This window comes from Tauraco erythrolophus, chromosome 1 (genome assembly GCF_009769465.1).
Source record: "Tauraco erythrolophus isolate bTauEry1 chromosome 1, bTauEry1.pri, whole genome shotgun sequence".
Classification (NCBI taxonomy): Eukaryota; Metazoa; Chordata; class Aves; order Musophagiformes; family Musophagidae; genus Tauraco; species Tauraco erythrolophus.
In genome coordinates, this window is record NC_141465.1 from 112,814,839 (window position 1) to 112,835,339 (window position 20,501).

General features: G+C 44.4%; 1 protein-coding gene across 1 annotated transcript in view; it reads right to left on the minus strand.

The window, feature by feature from the left end:
- Window positions 1-20,501, minus strand: part of MTUS2 (microtubule associated scaffold protein 2) — a 210,170-nt gene that overhangs the window by 24,512 nt on the left and 165,157 nt on the right. The window contains exon 7 of the mRNA XM_086613052.1: window positions 1,529-1,595. Within this exon, the coding sequence (XP_086469178.1) occupies window positions 1,529-1,595 (67 nt within the window). The remainder of the gene's footprint in view (window positions 1-1,528; window positions 1,596-20,501) is intronic.

The following is a 20,501-nucleotide window of genomic DNA, read 5'->3' on the forward strand; positions in this document are numbered from 1 at the left end:
TCCTGTTACTGAACATGCTACTCTGTGACCCCCAAACAGGCAATCAGTTATATCCCTGACAAAGTTCTCCAGCAAAACCACCAGTAATTTGTATTCACTTCAACCATACAAACATGATGTAAATGGAAGCAGAACTCTGTCTGCAGCACTGTACCTCTTTTTCCTTCCTATGTCACCGCCACTTGCAAAAGCACTCATGAAAATGAGCAAACCCAACCCACTAGAAAGAGGCAGAGCTTTCAAATGAGAAGCCAGTATTCCATGGAGAGCTGCAGATGTGCCCTGCCTAAAGAATGCACCGGTGGCAACAACTCCTCTGTGAGAGATTTGGAAATGCAGAGGATAGATGAAGGCAAGCATCAGGGAATAACTGGAAATGCTGTTTTGCTGTTGCTGCAGTATCCTTTGGCCATGGGGACAATAAAGCTCTTTATAAAATGACAATCAGCCAAAAAATTTCAGAGGTGCACATCAGAGAGCACAAGCTGTTGGGCATCAGAAAAGTGCTCGGCTCAGCTTTTCTGGAGTGGGTTGTCATAGGCAAGGTGAAGACGAAGCACAGGGAGGATCTGCAGCTCTGCTCACCTCACAGCGGTTTGGCCAGAGCCTCCCTTTGGAAATCAAGTTACCCTCCAGCCACATGGTACAATCTGTGCTTTCTGTGTGACCCAGCAACTGGTGTTCCACATGCAGGGAAAGCTGAGAGGTCCCCCTGTTCACAGCTCCAGTCATCAGTGGTTCCAAGACCTTCTAGTACTCAGGGTGTCCCTGCCCCAATGGTCTGCCCTCCAGATGCCCTTACTCCTCTTTGTTTGCCCTGGGGTAGGTGAACCCAACGTCACACCCATTCTAGGGAGACTTAAGCCCAAAAGAACTCAGCCTCTTGGCTGAAGCCAGCGCAAAAGCCCATCTTCTGTCTCAAGGATTGCAATGTTTTTACATCCTCCCTGTCTCTCCTGTCTAGATCAGAAACCAAACACGAAAAGTGGTGCACAGTAGATACACAGGGAATACACAGACTGAATGGGACACATTGCTTTTGCTGTCTTTCAAACAGGAAGAGACCTTAGAAATATTAATAAGCAAGTTCTGAGCTTGGCGTCCTTCAGTTTGTAGCTGAACTGCAAAACATACAAACGTGCATAAGTACGCGACACATTCCCAGTCACCGTGCATGCACCACAACAGTCCCAAGTTCCCACTTGTCATCACGCTGCGCTTTCTCCTTGGCAGTGGCAGTACAGTTTGAGAATGGAAGCTATGGATTTCTGATGAACAATTTTTCCAGTAAAGATGATGCACAACTAGCTCCAGTGTGTGAGGTGATGGACCCATCTCCACAACAAACAGGTAAAATCATGGTTCCCCGCAAAGCCACAAAACCCCTTGCCACTGGGCTTCAGAAGACACTTCATCACATGTATGCTCGTTCCCCAGGATCAGGTCACAGGGACTAACTGCGAAAATCACTTTGAGATGTGAGAAAGTGAGAAAATCAATTTGTTGTTACTTTGCTTGTACTACTTACCAACTTCATCCCTGATCTTTGCAAGCTCGACTCCTAACTCCTGTATTTTCACAAGGGCATTTTCATTCTGTTCAAGGAAAAAGAGAAATATGTATAGTTCCCAGGTTTATCCCAGACAAGCACTTTCACATGTTCATTTATTAAAGTAGATTACATTGATTCCTCAGATCTCTTTTTTTTTTTTTTTTGAAGGGGGTGGACGGGGAGGGGAGCAGGAAGGATTTTATAATGAACTCATTCAGTTTTTAAATCAAGCTTAGGAGTCACAACTCACTGGTTACAAATACCTTGTAACTCTATGAATATATGTACACACACTCACATGCACAGGGCAGCACAGAATGCTCTATTTACTTCTGTGTGACTAAAAAGAAATTAGTATTTTTCTATCATTTTGTGTTCAGTCTGTGTACCATTTATGGCTGGGCTACATGTACAAGATGATTTTATTAATTCTGTTAAAACACTTTTGTCTATTTATGCCTGCATTTAACCACCTCTAAACATAGTAATATGCTCCCACAGCCAAATTCACAGAGCAGATTACTGTACTTACACCATTGTAGGCATGGTGGGCATATCCATACCGACACCATTAATGGCCTGATGTTCCTGCCTATTTTCACATTTATTTCTGGTAATTTATTATCTGCAAAGTACTAGAGCTCCTTTCCTCAACCTGTCTCAAAAGAAATCTGAATACATAAGGAATCAAAACAGATGAACTGGCCAAAGGAAAATTAAAACATATTTACATAACAATGCTACAGTGTTATTACTAAAATGCAAGGATTTTCACAGCAGATATCTCACAGGTGCATTGACAAAGAAAAGCCTCGGGAAAATCCAGTGGAGTTCGATTTAGTACAATAAACCCCAGCATAATGGTTCAAGCGTAAGGGTATTTTAAATTGGAATGTATCCTGAATCACATTAGGAAGAAGACAAAGGAACGTATCCTGCTGGGAAGATCACTAATGATTAGGAAAACTAGATCAGGCTACTATAAATATGCCACAAGTCAGAAAAGGCCAAGAATCTTTAAAGGACATTTCAGAAAAATTGTATTCAAGAGAAAAGGTGGTGTAGTAGCAAATGGAATTAAAAGGAGTCCTAGAAAGTAAATCTTCCACTAATAAGCTGTGCTGGTTTATGTGGTGGGATTTTTATAGCAGGGCAGGGGCTACAGGAATAGCCCCTGTAAGGAGATGAGAGAAGCTTCCCTGGCTCCAAAACTGGTTGCAGCTGCCTCTGGCCAGGGTCGAGCCAACTAGTACCTCTGCAAATGCCATATTTAAGAAGGGGACAAAGGAACCCGAAACGGGTGGGACCTGCAGTGAAGAGAGCGGAGAGACGGGGGCTGGCCCCCTCAGCCTCCCGTATGGGCACCTGCTCACGCTGGGCTGCCACTGCTCAAATGGAGGTGGCTGCGGCAGCATGGTTTGGAGTGCTCCGAAGCGCCCTGCTCCAGGGCATCTGCTGGGCAGAGTTCATCCTGCTGGGACTGCCAAGGTTCATTGGACCCAGTGTGGCTGCAGCAGAGAGAGGACTGAGATCTGAGAGAAACGGCCACACAGACACCAGGTCAGTGAAGACGGAGCAGGAGGAGGTGTGCCAGAGCTGAGATTCCCCTGCAGCCCGTGGTGATACAGCAAGCGGCCCCCTGCAGCCATGAGAGAAATGGTGGAGCAGAGACCCACCTGCAGCCTGTGGTGGGCCCCACACTGGAGCAGCGATGCCTGTGCCCAAAACAGTTTGTAGAGGACTGTCTCCCATGAGAAAGGGTCTCCCATGCTGCTGGAGATTGACGGTGGAGCAGAGATACACCTGCAGTCTGTGGGAAGGGACTCCATACTGGAGTGGGTGACTACGCCCTAAGAAGTCATGACTTTGTGGGAAAAGCCCATGCTGAAGCACTCTGACTCATGTTGGCGAAGTTTGTGGAGAGCTGTCTCCTGTCAGAAAGGACCCCACATAGGAGCAGAGGAAGAGTGTACGGAGCCCTCCCCCTTGAAGAAGGAGTGGCAGAAACAGCATGTGACGAACTGACCTGCAACCCGCCTTCCCTGTCCCCCTGCGCCACTGAAGGGAGGAAGTAGAACAGGGAAGAAGGGAGGAGTGGGGGAAGGTGTTTTTAAGATCTCGCTTTATTTCTCGTTATCCTCTCTGAAGTTACGGACAATGAATTAAATTGATTTGTCCCCAAGTAGAGTCTGTTTTGCCCGGGACCATGGGTGGAGGCTATTCCCTCCACGTTCTTATCTTGATCTGCAAGACTTTTGTTACATTTTTCTCCTCTCCACACCACCAGGAGCATGGGAGAATGAGTGAGTGAGTGGCCGCGTGGTAGCTTAGCTGCTGGCTGGGCTAAACCATGACATAAGCAAGCAAATTTAATAAAAATCTAGGGCACGGAAAAGATTAGTTCAGCAGCAGGATACATAGCAGATGACAGAATAGCATGGAATCATAGAATCATAGAAGAGTTTGAGTTGGAAGGGACCTCAAAGATCATGTAGTTCTAACCCCCCTGCCATGGGCAGGGAAACCTTCCACTACACCAGGTTGCTCAAAGCCTCATCCAGCCTGGCCTTGAACACTTCCAGGGATGGGGCATCCACAACTTCTCTGGGCAACCTGTCCCACTGCCTCACCACCCTCAATGTAAAGAATTTCTGCCTTATATCTAACCTAAATCTGCCCTCTTTCAGTTTAAATCCATTGCCCCTTGTCCTATCACTACAAGCCCTTGTAAAAAGTCCCTCTCCAGCTTTCCTGTAGGCCCCCTTTAGGTACTGGAAAGCTGCTATAAGATCACCCCAGAGCCTTCTCTTCTCCAGGCTTTCAGTTTAAAGCCATTACCCCATGTCCTATCACTACATGCCCTTGCCAAAAGTCCCTCTCCAGCTTTTGTGTAGGCCCCTTTTAGGTACTGGAAGGCTGTTAGAAAGTTTCCCTGGAGCCTTCTCTTCTCCAGGCTGAACAGCCCCAACTCTCTCAGTCTGTCTTCATAGCAGAGGTGCTTCAGCCCTCCGATCATCTTCGTGGCCCTCCAACAGCTCCATGTTTTTCTCATGTTGGGGACCCCAGAGCTGAATGCAGTATTCCAGCTGGGGTCTCACGAGAGCAGATTAGAGGGGCAGAATCACCTCCCTTGACCTGCTGCCCACACTTCTTTGGATGCAGCCCAGGATCCGGTTTGCTTTCTGGGCTGCCAGCACACATTGCCGGCTCATGTTGAGCTTCTCATCAACCAACACCCCCAGCTCCTTCTCCTCCGGGCTGCTCTCAACCTATTCTCCGCCCAGCCTGTACTTGTGCTTGGGATTGCCCTGACCCATGTGCAGGACCTTGCACTTGGCCTTGTTGAACTTCATGAGGTTCTCACAGGCCCACCTCTCCAGCCTGTCAAGGTCCCTCTGGATGGCATCCCTTCCCTCCAGTGTGGCAAACAGCAAATTAGTTCTCTCTTACCAAATGAAAGCGGAAAAAATACAGATTTCAGAGCTTAATGTTTCTATTTATTTATCCTGCATCTAATTTTTAACTCTGTTAAGAGAAATAACACAACTTGGGTTTTTTTGGTAATACCAGAAAATTGGTATCTGGAATTTAAATTAAGCCTTTACACACTGCCCTTTTGGGATGATTTCTACCAGATCCAAGGGATACACTTTCTGGAAAGTTTTGCTGTAAACTGAGCAATTAACTGAGGTGATTTGAGAGCCTCGAGTGTCTGAGAAGACCCAGGTGATGTGGGCATCTTTCTTACTCAGTTATGGGAAAACGCCAGGTATGCAAGGCTGAGCTCCTCCCAACAGCCGGCTTCATACACTGCTGAGTAACGCACGGAGGGTTGTGTGCCAAGACTGCAGAGACCCCAGTCCTGACCGGCTGCATTAGGCTCAGAATGAAATGTACTGAGTTGTTTTTTGATTATTTTTTTTTTAGCTAGGAAAAAATAAAAAGGTCTGGATAAATATAGCCTGGTATGTTAAAGAAACATAGCCCTTCACACAGATTCCCAAAGCAGAAGTCTTGCAGTGATAAGGTTTCCCCTTTTGGAGAATATCACTGCATCTGCCCATACTGTCTGTTTAACTCACTGGAGTCATTTTAAGAAGTGTTCTTGACAGATTGTCAGGACTGGTGCCCTTGAAGGCGTGTGCACAGGGATATACTGGATATGAGACTTGCAGATGGGAAGCACCCACTCAAATTACCAGCTACCACTATTTGAAACAAAAGCCATTTAAAGCAAGGGAGCTCTGTACAAATCATTGCCAGCACCCACAGATAAGCAGAACTCAGTGGGATTGTTACTATTCTACTTACATGAAGAAAATGAAAAGCAACTAAAAAATGACATCCTGGGAAAAAAAAGGTGCTAAAATTTTGATCCCCCATAAGAAATACTAGACTCCTTTTTTTATGCTATGTTATATCTTAGATAAGGTTTGTCCTACCCTTGAGGACACTTGGTGGTGCGACCCTCTCCAAAAGAGTAGAGAATCGCTGCGGTGCCAGCTTGAAAATGCTATCCCGTAACTCAAGCTCCAGCATGGACACCACCCCACCAGGACGGCGGGCCTGCTGACTGCCTCCCACCACTCTGGAGCCATGGTTTCCAGAACAGCCTCTGGGTCTGTCTTGAGCAGTTAGTGTTGGCACAGCTCAGGTGCCTTTGCTGTCATTTGCCTGCCCAGCCAATACTTCTTGCATTGTATTTGACTTTGGTTAGATCTTTCTGACTGCTCTTCAGGACCTCATATTTATGTTTCCTGGGAGGTCAGATGTGCAAAGGTTGCCCTCAGTGCTGAGGTCTTGAGTAGTCCCTCTTTCTCAGAGGACTCTTTTAGAGAGCGACAGCACGTGAGTCCTTATCTTCCTCTTCTGCAAGAGAGGCAAGGTGTAGTTTAGTTTTGGCTAATCATCATATCAGCTTCACGATCTCCTGGATGTGCAGTGAACTTAAAAATCCCTGACGTTTTCTTTTACTGTAACCTGCTTTGTCAGCATTACATGATAGGTTTGGACTGCACATGTCCCTGCGACCAGTGTAAACACGACGTTAATACAAAACAAAAAAGTCCCTCCTTGTTATTATCAATGTGGCTCTGCAGATAACCAGCACTTCAGTGTCAGTGCAGCTGGGGAACTGGGAATGCCAGCACTGAGGCAATGAAATGTTACAGTAGGGCAAAACTGGATCTGACATGAGAATGTAAAGCTATCAGGTCCAATGCTGAGATTCATATACATCCAATGTCAAAACATCAAAGCAATTAGAAAATTCACAAGCATGCAAAGAAAAATCTGCCAAAACACATGTGTAAGAAACCAAATTAATGGGATATCCCATTGAATTAATCAACCTTCATTAATATTTATCTCAACAAAGTATTTGAAAGAGAAGACAGGGTAAGCAGCAACCTCTGCCGCCCTCCCAAGCGTTTTATGTCTAACAGCATACCAAAGGAGCTTTATAGGTGTCCCTTACTAGACCACTGGTTGAAGCCAGTGAGGGTGAGTGACTAACTTAGGTTTAGAAAGGCTCAGCAACCATACTAGTGGTTCAGTCACTTCCAGTGAGTGAAAAGGTCAGAGACGCTGTAAGAAGATGTGCAAATATCCAGCATTTCAGTGTGGCAGTTAATTGTCGAGGGAGAAAAAAATTGCTTCGATGTGATTTGGAATTAATTTTTTTCTGGCCGAATTGTGAAACCAAAACAGTGGCTTTTGTACAAACTAAAAGGTTGCATTTATTTTTTTTAGGTACTTTTAAGGAATGATGGCTTCCATTATTGCTTGGAAAACTGATGAGAAAGGTCTTCCATTGGCTGCATCCCAAGAAATGACTCTGATACTGAAGTAATTTTTATAATATAAAATGGCACTCATGATGGAGATGAAGGAAACCTTCTTCCTCATACCTGTACTCTCAATACAATGGTTAAGTCTTGTGTCTGCAATATGTCCCATCTCCTCAGACAGAAAGAAAAATAGAATAGAACAGGTATAATGATATGTTTGCTTTATGCTTAAACTACTGCTCTGTTGAATAGATGACCCAGTACCAACTCTTTTTCCTTGTCATCAGCTTTATAACATACAGATCTCCCAATATTTCTCCCATGAAAGGCTCAACATTTGACTGCATTTCAGCAAGTGAAACAGATACTGAAAATGGCACTTATGTATTCTCCATTCAACTAAAAAGTCCCTGAGGATAGACTGAGGTATGACTTATATTGGTGCAACATCCAAGCAGCTCCAGCAAAACTGGCAGGTAGACAGAGAGATAGGAAGGAATGAAGGAGGAATTCATTCAATTAAATAACAGTGGCCAAAACTTAGCAGTGTAGTTCCGAAAAAGCCTGCAGGATTTAGATATAACTATGTGTGAGGACCTGGAAAAACAACTTGGTAAAAGATGTCACGATACAGGCCTGAGGATGGGCAAGATGCTGGTGTTGTCCAAATAGATTAAGAAGGGAAGTAGTGATGAATGCTTAGGGAGAGAGGCTGGACGGGTCTCTGAACAACCTGATCTACCTGAAGCGTCCCTGCTCATCGGAGGGGGAGTTTGGACTAGATGACCTTTAAAGGTCCCTTCCAGCTCAAACCATTCTATGATTCTATGAAAGGCTCTGCTTTAGTTGCATGGCGCTTCAGCCGACAGCTCGACATCCTCCAGGAGACATCGTCAGGGAGACAGGTCAAGATTTTACTTTGGACCAGGAATAATTGTGGGATAGGAAGGCAGAGTTGAGGTTTGCCTTAGAGTGTCTCTCCTCCAAGAACTTCAAACTACCTGAGAGATAGTAATTCATTAGAAATGCTAATTAATTAAACCTCCAGGTACTTTTAAACAATAGATAAGTAATAGTAGATCCACAGCACAAATGGGTCAGATCAGGCAAGGAACATCAGAAAATTGCCCGGACCCACATAGGAAGTCAACTGCAGCTAGGAAGCAAACACAGGAGCCTGGAATTACTGCCTGAAATCGACATCTCTCCTCCTTGCTAACTTACATGCTTGTTTATATTCTGAGGTCCAAATATATGTACAGTATCTTCATGAACACTTCCCAGTTCTTTACGATACCTCCTAAAAATATGCACTGCACACAGATGCTCTGTGCCACTTGTTATTAAAACTGCTCCTTCAGAGTAGCTTTTCTGTATCCAATGCTTTCAAAATATTAAATAAAAAGAAAAGCACCTGCAAATGGTGCTTAGTCACTGTTGTGCTTTAATCAGTGTTCCCTGGGGCAAGGCCTTATATTACTATTGGAAAGAGAAGCATATACATTGGGAATTCTCTTGTACCAATAAATATTTCAGACTATACTTGTAGAAACAATAACTGAATCCCACTGCAGCTGATGTTTGAAATGATCTACAGTCTTCCTTCAAAAAAGACGTGTTTTAACATTGCTGTTTCCATCATGCTGGTTATCAGGTAATCCTCCCTCATAATACTCTTCAGGTCAAAGTTTACAAGCACCTAGATAACCCCAGCGACTGCACTTTAACAAGTTTTATATTAAGCCATACATTTTTTTTTGTAACCTGGTTAGCAGCATATCTTAAGCTATATTTGAATATAGTATTAGGTAAATGGGAGACACTATCGGCTTTTTATTAGACAGAGTATATGAATATTTTTAAAAGCCAAACTCTAACAAAATGTACTGCACAAGCATGTGTTTCTGCCAAGATATTTTCTGCAAAGCAAATTAAATGGATATGTTCATTCTCTCCCTCTTCTGTACATACTTACAATCCAGGCAAATTTCCAGAAAAACAGCATGAAAAGCTGTGTGTTAGAAATATCCCACAACTTCTCTCACACATGCCACTCTCCTGCTACCTGTAGCTACATACCTCTGCGCTGGCATTTGTTACATGACCCGTTTTGGTGCCTGGGAATTTGCTTGGTTTAGATTGACTCTGACACAAGAAAACTTGTAGTTTTGCCTTGTTTCACTTCTCCTAGATTGCAGGCTCGATCCTCTGTCAGAAAGGAGGATCACTAGACAGGTAAAACCTTAGGACAGCTAGAGGTTGAAAAACGTCTCTTCAAACTTTAAAACTCTGTGCAAGTTTCCTATATAGCTTGTACTCCAAATGGTTATTAAAAATGCATGACAAGCATAGCACGAAATCCAGCTGACTGTTACCACTGAAGATGCCAGTTGTCCCTCCTCGTTTCACAAAAATCCAACCCTGACATTCAGACTGCAGGATAAAATTATGTAAGGCACTGCAGAGCATGTGAAAGGGACAGGTAGACTTGTCCCAGCACACCCTAAACCAGCCGAGCACCGCTCCCCTCCGCTACCCCGAGATGTGCACACACCCCCGACGCCAGCCAGAAGCGGCAGCCTAGGCTGCATCACCGTAACGGCCGCCTTCCTGCCCTGTCCCTAACGGAGAAAAAGAGGCAAAAAGTACCGTCTCGTCCTCGCACCGAGCGCAGGAAAACCACTTGGAGAAGCATTTGCCCATCCTGGCAGGATCGCGACCGGCCGGACTGCCACCAGCCTCTCCGGGAGCGGGAGGGTGAGCCCGGAGCGATGCCGCTACCAGAAAGCAAAGTCGCGCGCCCCTCGGTGCCAAGACGCAGTTCCCTTGGTTACCTGGTGCCTCTCGAGACGCCGGGGCCGGACGGCGCGGAGCCGCGAGCGGGGAAGGGAGGGCGGCTGGCCGGCGGCTGAGGCGGATCAGCGGGCGCGGAGCAGCGGAGCAGGCAGCGGCTTTCGGCGCCCCGCGGAGGGCTGCCCGCTCCCCTGCCGGCCTGCGCACGACGCTCGCCGGCTCGCTGAGGCCTCTCCCGAAAAAGGGGAGTCCGAGCGCTCCGGCTGCCAAACGCCTGCCCAGAGCAGGGCACGTCCGGCAGCGCCATTGCAGGAACGTCTCTGGGCGAGGGACGGCAGGGAAAGGTTTGGAAGCTCCGCAGCGAAAGCCCCGAAAGCGCTGGAATCCCAGAGTGAGCTTGGGCTCCCCGCGGGAAGCGGCTCTGTCCGAATCTCGTCTTCATGACGCATTCGCAGCCATGGATGACTGTAGTCCCCGTCCTGCCGAACTACCTGGATGGTGCCTTTAATCCGAACGTCTCCCCGCGCGCCTGCTCGCCCTCACCGGTCCCAAATTCACGCCCGCGCGTGAGGTGGGCCGTGCGGCCGCGATGCCCGTGGCCGGTGGCTCTGCCTCGCCGGAGCCCTCCTCGGCTGCTGCGCGGGATCTGCAGCTGCTCCGCGGCGCTGCCCGGGGGCGAGCGCATGGCTGCGCGGCCCCGGCGCCGGGGACGGGCAGGAGCGCTGCCTCCCTGCGGGGCGGGACGGGGGGATCGGGACCCGCTCCGAGCCGTCTGCTTTCCCCCCGGTGATTTTCAGGTTGTGTCGCTCCAGCCGGTGACTCCAGCTGCCGGCTCAGCTGCAGGCCCTGCGGGATGTCCCCCCGCTCCCTGCTGTCCCCCCGCTCCCTGCTGTCCCCCCGCTCCCTGCTGTCCCCCGGCCTCCCCAGTCGCTCTTGCCTCTCAACAAGCTCTTTTCCCGAAGTCGTTTATTTAAACCCCGAGGAAGATCACTTCCCTCGGGACCTCGGTGACTACCTGGGATTGCAAAAGCGCAGACCTCTGCCATGTACCTAGAGACTTTTGTAATCCTCAAGAGCTGAGGTTTTATTTGTTTTGTGGGGTTTTTTTTGGCCATGTATATATGTATATACACCACATAACATAACTCTAACCCTAACTCGAACCTGCACGTATACATATATGTGATGTATATGTCTGCTCTATATACTTATATATATAAAATATATACAACATATATTTACGTACTGCTTAGGGACATGGTTTAATGAGGGATTAGGGACGGTTGGACTGGATGATCTCTAAGGTCTTTTCCAACCTAGAAATTCTATGATTCTATGATTCTATATGCATGTGCCCACTGGGAATATAATTTCTCAGTTGGACTCGGGGCATGGAGGTGCAGCAGCCTCACCTCTCCTGGGCTGTTGCCTTCGGGGTGATATATTTTCCTCTAACAACTTACAGTAAAGATACCGCTGGAAAGAGGCAAGACAGTTCAATGACTCACACTTAAACTTACACTTAAGGTGGTATTTGTGCTGCGTATTTGAAAAGCGTTATTTTCCTGAAAGCCAAATCACTACCGAACATACAGAAAAACTGTATTGCCCTTTAACGCTGAACGGCTCTGCCTTCTGGTAGGAAAGATGTAGTGGTCAGATCTGTGCTTCTCTGGAAAGGCATTTTTGTTTAATTTTATTTTCTACTACGACTGCTGATGCATGAAGTGATTTGGAAAATAGTAGGAAGCAACAAGACTCTCCAACAAAACTCAGTTAAATCACACTTGAATGCTCAGGTAACTTCTCTGTGTCAGCTTCTTATTCCCTGCTCTTCCTCAGCCCAGCCAGGACTTTAAATATAAAGTTTCAGAATGCTACAGACAAGTAATTAAAAAAAAAAACCCAAACAACCCACAAACAAAACCAAACTCCAACCAAATTAAAAATCTCACTCAATATATATGTGTTTTAATATGTGCGTTGAAGATCCAACGTTTCTTTACAGCACGTGAAAGTTAATTTGGTTGGCTACTGAACAGCTACAGAGTGGAGGTAAAAAGAGACTTCTGTGTATGGTGAAATAATTTCATTCTCACTGTAGGAGCTTCTGTTTTGTCACACAACCTAAAGTCTGTGATTTGGATCTTTTACGGTCTAAATCCTGACTGGAAATGGTTTAACTGCCATAGATAAATAATAATAATATTCCCACTTCTAGCTAAATTCCCACAGCCATTTCTCTGAGCTGGCCATTAGAACTACAGTATTTAGATCAACATGTCTGACTATCAGACAAGGAAAATGAAAACCTGTCATTACTCCTTTTGTGATGTCTTTAAAGTGAAGCACCCATCTTCTTCAGGCACTCTGCTAATAATGGCAGATTTGCCGTTTGCACGTGGTGATAAATCTAAGATAGAGATTAGCTAGCAAGGTCTATGCACCACTTTAGTACCACTTAAGCACTAAATTGGAAGATAAAATATTTAAGTGGAATTTAAATTAGGCAGAAGCCATGTGTTGTCTTTCTGGCAAGAGTGAATTGGGCCCTCAGAAGCTGATTTTGCTTGGGACATAGCACTGATAAGGGATAAGGACATGATGTGGGAGCTGCTGGGCTCTTTGTTCAGCTTAGGTCCTTTTGGAGAAAGTGAGCCCCAACTCACTCAGTTTAAATTAAGCCTCATCTTGCAGGCCAAGGTGTGTAGCATTAAGGTGAGAAAAGACCTGAGTTGAGAAAGCAAAAGTAAAATGGCAACTATTTTAAAGAGCAGTTCCTCAGTCAAATGGATAAAAAAAGGAACATGAAGAAAGGAGGGGTCTCTGTGGTGGGAGCATGCTCCAGGTTGGAGGTAGGTTACTACGTGGAAGACTTCGAACACACACTTGAAAAAATCAATGCCTATGGCATTAAGGATATAGAAACGGAAATGAGCATAACAGAGACAGCAGCAAAAAGCTTAGCAAAACAAGCATGTCATGGGAGAGGACAGCCCCTAGAACCAAATTCCATGAGAACTGGCACTTTAAACAGCAGGTTCAGATCAAGGTTTTAAATTATCAGCTCTTTTTTTTTTATTTTGCTAGAGTCAACTGTCTGGTTTCAGTGGCATGTGGCACTTGGATCAAATACTGAAAGGAATAATACATTAAAAAAAGAAAAGTGTCAAGCATGACCAAGCACCAAAGGCAGATAGATCCATGCCAGTGCTGACTGCTGCCTTCATGCACCAAAAGAGCTGATATTTTCAGATGAGGGTAGTATGCAAGTACCATCTATCAGGGACCAAGTGATTTCAGATATGGTGCCAACCAAAACATTGCTCGTTAGGCTGGGAAAGATGGGGAGTCACTGAAGAAGTGTCATTTGGGGGAAGAAGGTAAGGACTTGTAGTAAATGGAACTACTGGATTGAGCAGAGATAACTACTGGAGCTGTTCCAAGATCAGTCCTTGGGGCAAATTATGTTCACTTAGGACCTTGGCCAAAAATTAAGGAAGTGCTAATGAGATGCTGGGATGCACTCTTCATCAAGGGGAGAGTCAAAACACCATGCTTGTCAAGCTGGATGATGTTTAGGGCTATAGTAGTGGACACGAGAAGAAACATAAAATGCTGGGAAGCCCAAGGTCACAATCATAGGGACAAATAACAGCAATTTCAAGTAGAAGATGGAGACTCATCAGCTGAAAATAACAGCAAAAGAGAGTGGTGCTTATTCAATCATAGGATGACTAAGAACTATGTCTATGGTGCAGCTCTGAACAAAGCAAATACAACCTTAGGCTGTAGGAAAGAGAGAAGAGGGAAGTTTAATTGCTTTATGGAAAGCCCCAGAGAGATATCACTCAGAACCTCATGCAATTTTGGTCACCCATGTTTTGGGGATATCAGTTCTGACCCAGAGAATATATAGCCTATACCACTGCAGAAGTGCAATGTAAGTACACATCTGCTTCTGCCTCAGAAAACAACAGTAAAGTTGAAAAATGATAGCTTTCTATAAATACATCAGGGAGGAGAACACTAGGAGAGGGAGAAGTACTTAAAGGTCAAAAAACTACATTTTACAATAGAATAAAAAGGTGTGAACTTGGAAATACATGCCTTTGTTGCAAGAAGTTCTGAAACAGTCCCCTGGTAGGAACTAAGGAAAAGATAATTACTTTTAAGCTGAAATTTAATAATTTTAGGGAAGAGGTCATAGGATTTGGTTGTTGGCAATGGGGGGGCTGGATTTGATGACCTAGGATGAACTTTGCTAATGTTGGTTCCTATCCATGCAATACTGCTTGTCTATGGATTGTCACCAGTATATTGCTACATATCTTGTTGATGGTCCACACTCAAAATATGAGTGTGCCTCTGCCAAACTGCTTTGCAGGGAGCTCTGTCCTAGCAGATCTGATTCATGTTGCCCTTCAAGGCAGAAAGGAGAGGTCTGTGGGTAAGAGAGACTGGCAGGGCCTGGGAAAACCTGTGCTGTTAGTTAAAAACCACCTTGCACAAAGGTTGTACCTTTGTTTCCTTATTAGAAACTGAAACTACAGGTAAGTCCCACAGAGAAAGGTGTTCCTTGTTATGTATAGGATTAGCAACAAGGGTAAGAAGAACAAAGGCTGTTAACATCAAATTTTAAAACATCAAAACCGACTTCAGTGGAAACAAAAAGTAGTTAGCACCTCAAAGGGCAAAGCTCCTGGGTAATAAGAGGTCCAGAGGACATCTGTATTTTCTTAAACGGGGGTTGCTTAGTCTATAAGTAACCTATTCTAATAATAAATAGGCATCATGGCATTAATTTTTTCCTACACTAACGGAATCAATGCTTTCCTCCATGATGGGCATAATACAATTCCTGTTTACTGTTCAAGCAATTCCAATGTTTTACATCTATTCATACTAAATTGGGAGAGGTAGGATTTAATTAGCTATTTTTTATCATTTACTAAGGTCCCCAAATGAAGCATATTATTTTCTTTAACTCCATAATGGTCTTTATGTGTCAGTGCATAGACTCTGTTATAGAGAGGATAAACAATAAATTTTTTCATCGAGATTCTAAACATATATTCTAACATATATAAGCAGGTTTGGATTCTTAACCATTAGTATCTGATGTTTCCTTATTTTATGGAGGTTGGCTACCCTTCTTAGGAGAGACACAGCTCCTCCTTTGGATTTCCACAGTGCTGGTCTGCAAAGATCTGGCAAGTAATATTTGCTGTGAAGATCGAGATCTAGGGAGGAAAACAAGAGAATGAAAAACGAAGCCAAAATCTTGGGAAAGCTCTGGGAGATAAAGGTAATAACACTGTCCTATGTGTGTCACTGAGCAGGAGAATCCTTAAGTGAACTGCATGTTATTCATCTTTTATGAAGCACTGAAAATGCTTGCTGAGAGGCATAGCATGCGAAGTATGTCAAACAAATATTTAACTGAAGCTGGACGGATAACAGCCTGGGGGCAAGAGCAGCAAAAGACAGTACAGGGCACCTCAAGGGACACAAATTTGTTTGCAAGAGGACTGTCAGCTTTGGGAATAAGTCGACAGGACAGTGTCAGTGGTTATGGCAGTAAACGTAGGAAACTAGGAGAAAGCTGAAGGATACGGTGGTTTGAAGTGAGGACCAGGAAGACTGAAGACAACACCACAGGGACATAAAGAGAGATAACGGGGAGAGAAGGCTGAGGTGGGACATGCCACAAGTTGAAAAACTGCTTCTCCTGGTAAAGAAACGAAAGCAACAATTCAAAGAGATGAAACAGAGGAAAAAGGAAAAATTGTTCTGAAGACGACATTTCAGAGGACAAAGGGCTATGCAGAGAAGTGAGACAGGGAACAGGAGAGACTGCAGGAATGAGGAGATAAGGAGAGACGTGAAGGTCAGATTCAGATGACCTGGTGCGTAACTGAGACACCGCAACTTCTGTGTTGTCTCAGCTCCAGAGGGTGACGGACAAGACAGGCTATCTGTAACTGCCACCTTCTGGCATTCTCTTCGGTCAACAGCGAGAGGCGGTTGTGACACTGACATTAAGCACCTCCAAAGGATGATGTGAGGAAAAACCTGGCATGGCATTCAGCAAGGGCCAGGGTTTTGTCTAAGGCAGTGCCGAGGTGAGGTAGAACGAAGCTATTCCAGTAATGCATTTTTAACAGAAGGCTCAAAAGATGATTGAGTGGTGTGCCACGAATTATCATTTATGACAAAGATGGGTGAGCAAGGCAGAGAGAAGGGGCATCCAGCACTGCCTGTGCGCTTACCGCAACCTATTTCTCCGCATATACTCTTACCAAACACTGTCAGTTATATTTTGTGTGACAGAACACGCAGGTAGCCTTCCTCAGAATCTTAATATCTACAAGAGAGAAGTCAAGTACACTGATAGAAATGCAGACAACTATGGAGACTGAATTTATTTTTCAATAAGCCAAGCATGGGCCTCAAAGCCAGCAATCCATTGCTAAAGGTGTTATCAGTATTCTTGATTTTTCAGTGTCTGCATGCAGTGTAATTTGGAAACAGTCTCAACTAGTCCTAAATTCTCTTTCCACGTTTTGCTTATTGAAAGTGTTAGTCACACTGTATTTCTGTGATTGCTTGAAAGCAATGAAGGCGAGTGCTGCTGTCAAAGGAGGTGATTTCATCCTCCCCTCTCCTGGTCACTTGTTTTGTCCCTGTTTGCCTTCCTTATGGTCACACAAATGTTTGGTCAGTGAATCAGATCAGGGTTAAAACTAAACCAGGGAGAAAGCGCTGAATTTAGGGAGAAACAACCTTCCTAGCACAGGACCAGCTTTCCTGGGCCAAATGCATTTGTGGAGTTTGCGTGGCAGCCTCCACACTCTGCTGCCAGCTGGGCAGAGAGTCCTGCTGCCAGCTCCTGAACCCTTAATCTTGTCAGACTAAAAACCACAGTGGCCCAAGGAAATGAGAAAAGCAAATTCATTCAGTGTTACATTTCACCTTCCTTGTTGGAGGTGCATTACAGTTTTTCTCTGATGCAGCTCTACTGTTAGTGACATGGTTCTTCACATTGGTCTTTAGACATACAAATGTAGTACAGTATTTTCCAGGCTGGTCTGTTATTTTTATTCTTATCTAACTTAAAAAAAATATTCAGAAATGTAATACAGTGATTTAGGGATTTCTGAAGGTATGAGCAGTCAGTCATGAGTTTCAGCTAGATGACTCAACTAGACCTGAAGGTCATGCCAGATGTCCCCAGAATGGCAATTTCCCTTGGATTTACAGTAAGATTTCACATTTTGTATATTACTCAGTACCATGAGGTTTTAATGATCCTCAGGCAACTTTTATGGAAGCAAACATTTTTAAATGCAATTTTTCAATTATACAATTACACTATTGTATATCTGGAAGAATAGAATGTTTACTCTAGAATTTAACAAATTAGCACGGACTACATGCTCTTTGTTTCTGAAGTGAGAGAGCCCAGCCAGATGACTCCATTTTTAATTCAGTTCTCACATGAAAAGAATGTGAGGATCTAAATAGAATTCCTTCAGACTTTTGTTATTTCTGCTAGTGTAGCCTTACATTTATTTTTATGTCAGTAGCTTGTAAGGCCATGGATTAAAATGCACCAGAGAACAATACTTTATCACTATGTTTTCTAATTCTTGATGTCTGGAACAGTACAAAGTAAGCATTTGCAGTGAATTCCAAATTAACTAGCTCTTGCTGACAAGAAATTTGTGTTTCCTCATATGAAATATCATTTATACACCAGGATCACAAGCAACTAAAACAAATGCATGTTTTGACTGAACTCCTCACCTGCCCTCTATCCAGGAATACCTCCCCTGCAGGGCTATTTCTAAATTCCAAACCTCTGAGTAGCTGGAAGCAGATGGTCATTTTCTTAAATCAACTTTGCAGAGAAATGTTCCCTTCTCCTCCCAACAAACAGGGAATCTTTTCTCTTCCACTTCTGAGTTATTCTGGTCTAAAGCCAGTGACAACTTTAAACTGCTGTATTTTGAGGCCAAGCAGAGTAAGGGACAAGTGCTGACATCCTGTGACAGCAATGTTAGTGGCAAAAAAAAAATTCCAGCAGCTTCACATGGACCAAGTTTCTCCTATTGGGAAGAATCCCAGTGCTCTGCTGAGAGGAATAGCACGTACTCGTATTACTGAGAATCCATTCTCATGTGGGCTTGGGAGATTTTTATACAAAGAAAACCTAACTTCGATGATTTTTAGAATAATTTTAAAAATTCATCATTTATGCTAATTTCTTTGTCTCCAGCATCTGTGTAGTTAGAGCTGTCTTTAAGAAGAAATCATAATAAACAGTTCTCAAATCATTATATTAAACCCATGACCACCACCTTCTGAACTTATTTCTCTAATCACAGAGTCACAGAATGTTAGGGATTGGAAGGGACCTCAAAGGATCATCTAGTCCAATCCCCCTGCCGGAGCAGGACAAACTAGATCAGATCAGATCAGATCAGATGTGTGAGAAGTGATTGTGGGAAGTAGCATTTGAATCAGATCCTAGGTGAGAGCAAGGCCAGCGAATTCCAGGTGATTGCAGTTGAAACCTTTTAGAGTTCATTTCTGGAACCAGAGAGCTCAGACCTGAACGGGAGGTAAGCGAGAGACAGGCTGTGTTTTGAGTATCTGACTCAAAAGCATAGGTGCATACTTTTGGATGGCTGGGAGGACACAGAGAGAATATCAAGTGAATGTACTTTCCACTTGATGAAAGCATCCCTTCTACAAAGGCATCCGGCGGTGAACTGCAGACATGAAAATATGGAGCTGCTTCCTCTTCTTACAGTGGTTTGTTCTAATAACTGACATCTCTACTGTTAAAAGTCTGTGCTTCCTTCAGGTGTTGAAGGTGCAAAGCTTCTGCTTCCAGCCGGTGGTTTCTGCTAAACCTTCCCTGGCTGGAAGAAAGAGCCTTCTGGTACACAGCAGTACCTTCTTATGGAGATTCTTCTGCTCTGAACTCAAATCACTTTGTCCTTTTTTACAAAGAAAATCAATTGTTCTCTGCAGTCTCTCACAGCAAAGGATTTTTCCAGCCCTCACAGTTGCCTATTGCTCTTCTCTGTTTCCTGCCCACTTTTTCATTGTTTCCTGAAAGAAGTGTGGGCACCAATGCTAAATGTGATATTCTAGTATCAGTCTCCCCAGTGCTGAATGTGCAGGTGTTATCGCTCTCTCGCTTCTACTTGTTATGTCTCTGCTTATTCACCCAAAGATCTTGACAGTTTTTCGTAACGCATTTTCACGGCAGGAGCTCACACTGATTTGCCCTGACACCAGAAACTCTCATTACCCCTGGGGTTACTCCTTTCCAGCTGACGCCCAGACCACACTTCCGTAGCCATGATCTGTATTCTGCGTTTGTGTTTTTTATTCATCAACATCTAATTGCGTTACAACACATTTTGTTTGAATGGGCCCAGCAGGGGGGTTGGAACTAGATGATCTTTCAGGTCCCTTCCAACCCAAACCATTCTATGATTCTATGATTCTATGATCCAAATCACTCCATACTACTGCCAGGTCCAAATATGCTCTCTGAGCCAGGCTCTCCATGTGATTAGTATCAGCCAGTTATGGGACGGCAGAGGTGAAGGGATGAAGTCTTGGGCTTTGCTTTGCACAGAGGCAAGTCAGGATTGTACTGAAAGACAATTCCAGGCAGAGCTGCTTTCAGCCTGGCTTTGCTGCATCCATCACTCATCAAAATGAATCAGCAGGAATGTGAGCAAGTTGATTTTATATGCTGAAAAGTGTATGCAGCTCTCAGTCCACAAACCAAGTATGTGGCTACCTACGTGCTAAAATCTATAACCACAATCCACATGGAATGCAATGGAGATATGAAATTACGTTTTTAAAACTGAAGATCAAATCAGAACTTCACTAATAAAGTAAGTCCTCCTTTCCTGTCAGCATGTCTATACGAGAGATTTTTGCCGATGTGGCACACAGTCTCAAAAGGCCTAAAGGTGGGAATCGTAGTCATAGTCTATCTGTATTTTCAAGCCTTGTTTTGCACTGGAGCAACCTCACATCTGCCAGGAATTTTCATCAACAGGGAAAGTTCCACTATAATGCTGCAAAATCCCTCTTGTGCATCAGCTCGAAATGCATCTGCTGATGGATCTACACAAGAAGACTTACGATATTTACACTTTCACCCCCTGGGACTGCAGCAGTAATTTTGGAGAGACAGAGAATTATATCAGCAGAACTTTCTAGCTTAGGAATATGCAGTGGTGAGGGAACACAGTAAATAATCTTCTGAAGTCTTTCTGCAAATGACATTTAGAAATGCCTTTGGGGCAGGGGAGAGAAGACAGAATAATTTT